Source organism: Zalophus californianus, chromosome 10, assembly GCF_009762305.2.
Source record: "Zalophus californianus isolate mZalCal1 chromosome 10, mZalCal1.pri.v2, whole genome shotgun sequence".
Taxonomy (NCBI): Eukaryota; Metazoa; Chordata; class Mammalia; order Carnivora; family Otariidae; genus Zalophus; species Zalophus californianus.
The window spans coordinates 27659719-27669133 of NC_045604.1; the positions used below are offsets into that span (position 1 = coordinate 27659719).

General features: G+C 43.3%; 1 protein-coding gene across 1 annotated transcript in view; it reads left to right on the plus strand.

Moving 5' to 3' along the window:
• The window catches only part of KLHL12 (kelch like family member 12), a 29212-nt gene extending 21024 nt beyond the window's left edge, over positions 1–8188 (plus strand). Inside the window, exons 7-12 of the mRNA XM_027611310.2 lie at positions 2656–2762; positions 3869–4064; positions 5143–5301; positions 5831–5929; positions 6277–6463; positions 6646–8188. Of these exons, the coding sequence (XP_027467111.1) occupies positions 2656–2762; positions 3869–4064; positions 5143–5301; positions 5831–5929; positions 6277–6463; positions 6646–6772 (875 nt within the window). The 3' untranslated portion in view covers positions 6773–8188. The remainder of the gene's footprint in view (positions 1–2655; positions 2763–3868; positions 4065–5142; positions 5302–5830; positions 5930–6276; positions 6464–6645) is intronic.
• The last annotated feature ends 1227 nt before the right edge of the window (positions 8189–9415 follow it).

Here is a 9415-nt window from a genome sequence, read left to right on the forward strand (position 1 = left end):
TTTTTTATTTTGGGGGGAGGGCAGAGGGAGAGAATTAATCTTAAGCATGCTCCAAACACAGCATGGAGCCTGACAAAGGGCTCAATCTCAGAACCCTGAGACCATGGCCTGAGCCAAAATCAAGAGTCAGACACTTAACCAGCTGAGCCACCCAGGCGTGCCCTAGCATATTTGTCTATAAAGGGAAATGTGTTTGGGTAGGATTGCTTGACTTCTCTATTCAAGTTAAAGGGAGAGAAGAGATGCTGTAAGAAAGGGACAAATAGGGGAATAATACTCCCAAGGAAGAAGCAAATACTTTGTGGTCGTGGCCTCTCCCAGCTTGAAGGAATTTTATGCACAAATAAGCATAGTATGAAAGGACCCTTTGTTCAAATGCTTTGCTTTTCTAAAAGGAACTGACACCTGAGACCTTACTGGCTCACCTTGGAAAAGGGTCCACTTATTTTATTTGGCAAGTACAGAAGACAGATGCCCTCTTTAATGAGGTTAAACTTAAGGGTTCATGTTCAAACACACAGAAACAATAATATAATGATTCCCCATACCCATCATCCAGTTTCAACAATTATCAACTCATGGCCTATTTTGAAGCACATCTAGGGCATATAATTCCATCCATATATATTATGCTTTCTTTTTTTTTAATAAAGATTTTTATTGAGAGAGAGAGAGAATGGTAGAGAGAGAGCATGAGAGGGAAGAAGGTCAGAGGGAGAAGCAGACTCCCTGCTGAGCAGGGAGCCCGATGGGGGACTCAATCCTGGGACTCCAGGATCATGACCTGAGCCAAAGGCAGTCGCTTAACCAACTGAGCCACTCAGGCGCCCTATATTATGCTTTCATGTGTATCTCTGAAAGATAAGGAGCTTTTTAAAAATGCACCTAAAATGCCATTATCACTCTTCAAAGAAAACCCACAACCAGTTATTTATTTTCATCAGATATCAAGGACATGTTCATATTTCCCCAGGTTTTGTTTTTGAATACTTATGTTGCCCCAGTCGTGATCCAGATAAGGTCCATATGTTGCACTGAGTTCCTATCTCTCTTTAGTCTGTTTTAATCCATGGGTTTTTCCCTTCTACTTTTGTATTCCCTTGCAATTTATTTGTTGAAGAAACCAGGCTGTTTGACTTGTTAGAATTTCCCATATTCTGGATTTTGCTGATTGCATCCATGTAGTGTCATTTAGTATGTTCTTCTGTCCCCTGAATTGCCTATAAACTGGTGGTTAGACTAGTGACTTGGTTAGTTTCAAGATTCGGGTTCATTTTTTTTTTTTAGCAAGAACACGTCATCGGTGATGGTGGTGTAATTCCTATTGAGCATTATAAAGTAGTAGTTTTGCTTTTCCCTAGTGATTAGAGTAGCCATTGATTATAATTTTCAGAGCCATTATTCATGGGGGGGCATCTGTGTTTTTGTCAGTTTAAAGGTACTCCATTTGCTCTTTCAAGTCCAGTTACTTATGAGATCACTTTGATCTCCTCAATGCCCTTCTAGTAATTGAATTGTACAAAATGCTCCAATCTCTCCATGAGCTCTAGTAGAGCACATGTACGGAGGGTTTTCTCAAAAGACTTTGCTCTTTGGAAAGAGGCAAAGGAGGAGTTTTGTTTTTTTTTTTTTTTAAGATTTTATTTATTTATTTGACAGAGAGAGACACAGCGAGAGGGAACACAAGCAGGGGGAGTGGGAGAGGGAGAAGCAGGCTTCCCGCGGAGCAGGGAACCCGATGCGGGGCCCAGTCCCAGGACCCTGGGATCATGACCTGAGCCAAAGGCAGACGCTTAAGAACTGAGCCACCCAGGCGCCCCAAGGAGGAGATATTTTATCGCAAGAAGGCCTTATGGGAGAGGGGAAGATATAAAGGCCATCAAAATACCTTCTTTGGGAAAATAGTAGAAGAAAAGTCTTGTTAAAAGCCTACTGTTATGATTACCTGGCAGTTGTGATGAATTGGCAGGGAGCGTGGTCATAAAGTTGGCTAAATTGGAAAAATTTAAAGAGATTTTTAAAAATTTATCACTTGGGGGCGCCTGGGTGGCTCAGTCTGTTACGCGGCTGCCTTCAGCTCAGGTCATGATCCCAGGGTCCTGGGATGGAGCCCCGCATCAGGCTTCCTGCTCAGCGGAGAGCCTGCTTCTCCCCTTCTTTCTGCCTGCCTTTCTGCCTACTTGTGCTCTGTCTCTCTCTGTCAAATAAATAAAATCTTTAAAAAAAAATCTATCACTTGGTTCTTAAACCGTAACTTCTAGCTTTCTTGAGACAACGTTAGGAGAATGTTCTTTCCCCATTACAAAAAACTCTCATTTTGAGTTTTAAAGGCTGAGAAGGGACGGGAGTTCCTTTAGCCCCCTACCTTCACTGAGAACCTCACTTATGTCAACCAGAGTCATCTAGATAGGTTGGAATGGTGCGGTGTGTTCAAGTTTGCCTTCTGGAGTTTTAATGTCTTGAAATTTAAGATACAGGTCCTCAAGAGCTAGAGCCTCAGGAAGAAATTATTTCCTGTTAGGCAGCTTATGATGAATGTCCTATTTCAGATTGCTTCTCTGTGCCACATAAAACAAAATCCTAGGACTGTTTCTACTTACGTTTCCCCTGGGGTGGTGAAGTAACCTATCTGTCTTTTTCTCTCTTTGTCCTCAGGAGCCAATGAAGTGCTTCTGGTGGTTGGGGGCTTCGGAAGCCAGCAGTCTCCCATCGATGTGGTAGAGAAATATGACCCCAAGACTCAGGAGTGGAGCTTTTTGCCAGTAAGTAGTGGTGGAACCAGTCATGGGGAAAGATTTTAAAGGTCTTCAGTCCCTAACTCTAGATCATAACTAATCCAGCCCTAAAAGTAGCAAAGCCTAGTAACTGCATGATGCTCCTCATAATGGTGTCATGTACATAGTCAGTTCTAGATCAGTCAATCAATCAGTCAGTAGATATTTACCATTTAGGTAGAAGATCAGACTTCAGAAATATCAAAGGCCCTGTGTCAAATTAAACTTACCTGGCCCACCACTATTTGGGCACCTTCCTGAGCTGTCTGTGTAATTCCCAGCATGCTCTATTATCACACTCTATTAAACTGAACTCAGGGTTAAATTATTGAGTAATAATTATTCAATAATTCATATAATAAATTGAAATAATTTAATAATAAATTGAACTAGTGTTCACTTGAAGTCTGAAGTTTGTATCTCCCTTCATGTGTCTTTTTAGTGCTGGATGAACAATAATAATTCTGAGAAAACATGGAAATTGTTTTTAAGATTTATTTATTTGAGAGAGAGAGGGATCGCGTGGGGGCAGGAGTAGAGGGAAAGGGAGAAAGAGAGAAGCAGATTCCCCATTGAACTCAGAGCCCAACTCAGGGCTTGATCCCACCACCCTGAGATCATGACTTGAACTGAAATCAAGAGTCAGACGCTCAACCGATTGAGCTACCCAGGTACCGCAGAAACCATGGAAATCTTTTAATCTATCCTCCTAACTTTTAGGATCCCTGGCCCTCTGATTAGCACTTTGGGGATACTTTTCTGCCTTATAGAAGGATATTAGTCTTTAGCCCTGGAATAGATAGACTAGAAAGGAATCAGATACTGGATAATGGAAAGACATTAAACTTTTTGGAAGCCTTGGAAAGAGGCAAATGTCCAGAAGGGTTGCATCTTTAAAAGCATTATATAAGCAAGAGGGTATTCATTCAGTAGGCAGTTGGAGATCACTTGAGGGTGAACCACCGTCTCAAGAAGGGTTCATGGTGACAAGTGAAGGAGAGGAATGTAGATAAAAACAGGAAGGTTAGCAAAAGGTAAAGTCTAAGACTTGCATGCCTGAAACGACTTGTACCTCTTCTCTCCTAAATCTATAGAGCATCACTCGTAAGAGACGTTATGTGGCTTCAGTGTCCCTACATGATCGGATATATGTGATTGGTGGCTATGATGGCCGTTCCCGCCTCAGTTCAGTGGAATGTCTAGACTATACAGCAGATGAGGATGGAGTCTGGTATTCTGTAGCCCCTATGAATGTCCGACGAGGCCTTGCTGGAGCCACCACCCTGGGAGGTATGCTTGGTGTGCAGGGCAGTGTTTCCATTTTGTTGTGGCTGGATCAGGGTTCATACCTCTCCTGTTATCTTGCAGGAGAGTGAAATGTGGAGGATACTGGTAAGGTTAAATATTCCTTTTTGCTTTTGGAAATATTAATGTTACTTACCAAAGCTTTTCAATATTAATGGATATTTCAACACTGACAACAGAGTTGGTAAATCATGTTACAGTGTGCTGAGTGGAGAACTGGCACTAGTTGTGTTTTTTTTTCCAACTCCAGCTAGTCTTTGAGGATTCTATCTGACCCCATTCTTTTTAGGGGTCTGTCTGTCTTTTTTTTTTTTTTTTTAAGATTTTGTTTATTTATTAGAGAGTGCGTGCGTGAGTGGGGGGAGGGGCAGTGGGAGAAGCAGACTCCCTGCTGAGCAGGGAGCCCGTCTCAGGGGCTCAATCCCAGGACCCTGAGATCATGACCTAAACCGAAAGTTAGACACTTTTTTTTTTTTTAAGATTTTATTTATTTATTTTGACAGAGAGAGACACAGCGAGAAAGGGAACACAAGCAGGGGTAGTGGGAGAGGGAGAAGCAGGCTTCCCGCTGAGCAGGGAGCCCGATGCGGGGCTCGATCCCAGGACCCTGGGCCGAAGGCAGACGCTTAACAACTAACGACTGAGCCACCCAGGTGCCCCTAGATGCCTTTTTTTTTTTTTTTCTTTAAGATTATTATTTTAGAGGGAGTGCACACGCTAGCAGAGGTGTTGCGGGGGGTAGGAGCAGAGGGAGAGGATCTCCAGCAGGCTTCCTGCTGAGCATGGAGCCTGACATGGAGCCCGATCCCACGATCCTCCTGAGATCATGACCTGTGCCAAAATCAAGAGTCGGGCACTCAACCGACTGAGCCAGCCAGGCGCCCCATCTTTTGAGGTGTCTTAACTGTGATGTCTTCCTTATCTATACTCAGGTAATTGACTTACCCATGAAAAACACTTTTTGTTCCCAAACATTTGAAGTACTTGTGGGGAATTTGTAAAGAGAAGAGTTATTAGAAATCTCTCATCCTCTAATAGTCTATGATTCATTCATTCTGAGCAGATATGATCTATGTGTCTGGAGGCTTTGATGGAAGCAGGCGTCATACCAGTATGGAGCGATATGACCCAAACATTGACCAGTGGAGCATGCTGGGAGATATGCAGACAGCCCGGGAGGGCGCTGGACTAGTTGTGGCCAGCGGAGTCATCTACTGTCTAGGTATTCGGTCTCGGAGGCAGAGATGGGAGGGAACTTAATAGGCGGCAACCTCTGGGTGATTCCTTTTTATAAAAAAAAAAGTTCATAGACTTTTTTCAACTAAAATCATAGTCTATCCTCGTATCTTTTCTGTTAGCTAGGATTATCTTTTTTGTGGAAGCAGAAAATAGGGTACTGTCAGATTTCTCTTTGGATTATTGAAACTCCTTTAAAAAAAAAAAAAGAATTTATTTATTTGACAGAGAGAGAGAGACAGGAGAGAGGGAACACAAGCAGGGGGAGTGGGAGAGGGAGAGGCAGGCTTCCCGCGGAGCAGGGAGCCTGATGCAGGGCTCGATCCCAGGACCCTGGGATCATGGCCTAAACCGAAGGCAGATGCCCAACGAATGAGCCACCCAGGCGCCCCTGGATTACTGAAACTCTTAAGAACTAAAACTAAAAGAATTAATTGAAACACTCAAGAGAAAGGCAGCCTGGGAATGCGCATGAGGATTTCCCATTCTTTCTGAAACGGTCTCTATTTTTTCAGGAGGATATGATGGCCTGAATATCTTAAATTCAGTTGAGAAATATGATCCCCACACAGGACACTGGACTAATGTTACACCAATGGCCACCAAGCGCTCTGGTAAGACCAGTCATATCTAAGGGAGAGGACAGTGGACCGTGCTGACAAATCTTTATATATGCAGTGGTGCTGCAGTCAAAAATAGGGGATCAACAAATCAGAGTTGTAGTTCTTTCCTCACTGTACACTTATAGTAAAAGGAGTGAGGTTCCATTTTCCTCTTTGCCTGTCTTTTCTCTAAATATAGTGATAATAAAGACAACTAGATTATTCTAGGGCTGTCTGGCCCTAGTCTGCATCCCTCAGCTACCTTAGAATTCAGCTAGCCATCAGTGATCATGTTTTGTTTTTCAATTTCTGATCCTAAGCTTAGTAGTATTCACTTGCTATGCCCTTTTTCCCTCCAGGTGCAGGAGTAGCCCTGCTGAATGACCATATTTATGTGGTGGGGGGATTTGATGGTACAGCCCACCTTTCTTCTGTTGAAGCATACAACATTCGCACTGATTCCTGGACAACTGTCACTAGTATGACCACTCCACGATGCTATGTAGGGGCAACGGTGCTTCGGGGGAGACTTTATGCTATTGCAGGGTAAGGATTTGGAAGCCACACTAGAGTCATCATGCATCCAGGACCACATGATCCAATCGGAAGTTTTGGATCAAGACTGCCTTCGGGTTGGGGGAGACATCTCCAGTGGCAACCTTTAATGTAGGGACTGTATGGAAAGAAATAGAAAGTTCATTTTCTTCTTTTGCTTCTTCCCCACTCAGATATGATGGGAATTCCCTGCTGAGTAGCATTGAGTGCTATGACCCTATCATCGACAACTGGGAAGTAGTGACATCCATGGGAACCCAGCGCTGTGATGCTGGCGTGTGTGTTCTTCGAGAGAAGTGACCATTGTTGGAGCACCATCCAGGGCTAGTGACCAGTCCACGGGACAGTTTATGGGAGAGTCGAGGATCCTTTCCAGAATATCTTATTTCTCACTGTGCACACAGGGTGATTAATCAAAGCACCGGTGCAGTGATGATTGTACTTATTTGATACGCACTGCGCCTTGCGCTGGGTGTTATCCCTGAGGAGGGTGGGTAACAGACACTCAAGGGAAGACCGTGCACACTGAATGGATCTGAGAGGCCAGATCACCTCTCCTTCTGGTCTAGAGAGCACTCTCATGTGCTCAGGAGAATCTCTCTATCTGCTGTGCCTCATGTATTGCAGAGAAGGAAGGTGAGTGTGACCTACTAGATGTGGGCGGTATCCAGCATAAATGATTGGAAGGATACGAACTTGAGTCAGCTGGGTAAAATCCAAGTCTTGTTTTCCAGGAATATCTTTCCTAGTCTACAGTAGCTAGGTGCAACACAGTTCCATTCTGGAGGATAACAAAGGGAAAAGCCCCCTGTCAAAATTTTGGGGGGCTTGGGGAGAGACCTGGCACTCCCTTAAGGGACAGGGTTGGTGTATCAGAACTGGGTTTGGAGTAAGGGAAGGCAACAGAATTTGATGGAATGTGAGTGAACCTAGAACACCACTAAAGTATAACCTGGAGGACTTAAAGGGGGTATTATTGGAAGGATCTTTTTATTTCCCCATGGTCTTTCTGAACTAGAATGGTGCGCATCTTGGCACTGGAGACTGACAGAATAAGAGTGAACAAATGTTGGGCTGAGCAGACATGGAATAAATGTGGGAGTTCGGTATGCCTGGGAACAAACTAGAAGTACCTGTGATTTTACAGTCGTCTTATTTCCTGCCCAGGGCTCAGCTATCCATGGCATGGTTTGCCTTGAGTGGGCGAGAGACTATCTTTCTGTGTTGAATCAAATACTACTACACTATTATACTTCATTACTATTTATTTGGGGATGGGGTGGGGGTGTCAGCAGCCTAAAAGTGCAGCTACTTGATTACTGCTCCATTCTTTTAAGGGCACCCTTCTGCTGAGGAGTGCTTATTACTGCTGTGTTTGGTACAATTAATCCTTTTCCTACTATAAGATTCCCTCACCTGTCCTTAGAGTGGATTTTATTCATCCAGGACAGAATAATCAAGGACAACCAAAATCCTTTTGTTAGTTCCAGTACTTGCTATCACCATTTCTGAGCCACCATTCAAGTTTCCCCTGTGTTTTGGAGTGAAATTCTTGGTTTTGTGGGTATTGGGAGTGTTGGGGATGTGATAACCTAAACAAGGATGCACTTTCCCTTTATTCCAAAATTTCATTTTTTCCTCTTTCCCTGAGTTGTATTGACCTCAAGAGTTCATTTCCTTTGTATTTTTTTAAGAAAATATTAAAAATCAATTGTCTCAAATGCCTGTAAGAGAGTTCATGGCTAACCAGCACTGTCTTGCAGATATTTGGGGGGAGCAGGCCTAGCAATCAGCTGTATGTCCTGTCTCTTCTCCCCGTTCACCTTATGTGTTAGCCAACTAGCTCTGCTACACATAGGTAAGAGGTAGCCCCTTTACCCTTGCAGAGATTCTCATCAGTAAAATATTTATATAAAATTGCATATTTATTGACTCCTTTCACACTTGGAATTTACTTGAATGCCAAATAGAATAAAGACTCAATCTTGAGCTCATTTAATACTCACTTGACTTTCAGGGTTTTAGTCACTCCAGTCCTATTTCTGTTTGCTTAGATTTATATAAACAGCTATGCAGAAGGCCTGCAAAACTGCAAAAAATCCTGTATTTCCAGAGCAAAGCGACTGGGGAGCCCAAGAGGAAGTTATTTTCTCTAAAGGAGCCTGCCAACTTTTCCTCAGCAGATGGATTGTGCCTGCTGATCAAACCACAGCTATGAAACATGTGACTCGTCCTATCAGGAAGAGATGCAGGGCAGGCAGAGAAGTGGGGAGTAAAGAACTGATGGTTATCTTTACTGCTGATTTTTCCGAGTTTCAGACCAAATTCCCAAATAGTTCTTCATGTGGCAGCCACAACTGAATATTCTGCAGAAAACAAACTCTTGCTCTCTCTCCACTCTTGCCAGTCTTACGCACTTTGCTCATGCACATGCACAGAGGTACCCCTAATTTGGGGGTTCCTCTTGTTTTTCTAGTTCTCTCAGATGGCAGCCAGCCACTTAGTTATCCAGTCTCAGAGGTCTGTCATTTATCTTGTGTCATCCCCATTACAATACAGACATCCAATTCATTTCTGCCTTCTACATAATTTTATCTTTAAGAGTTCCGAATACATTCCTGTGTTTGTATTCCCTCTGCTGCCACCCGGTTCAGGCCTGTAGCTCTTGCCCAGACTCACGGAGTAATAGCTTCCTGACAGCTTTACCTCTACTCTTACTTTTTCCAGTCTAGCCCCTCCGTTTTGTCATCAGTGTTCTTCCAGAAGTACAAGTAGGATCATTACAATACCTAATATACAGCAAATATTCAGTGAATATCAAAGTTATTTCTGGCCTAAAATTCTATAGATTCCCATTGCCCATATTATAAAGTTCAAATTCCTTCACATGACTTTAGGCCCATGGTGCTCTGGGCCTGCTCTACCATTCTGATCCTGCCTCCC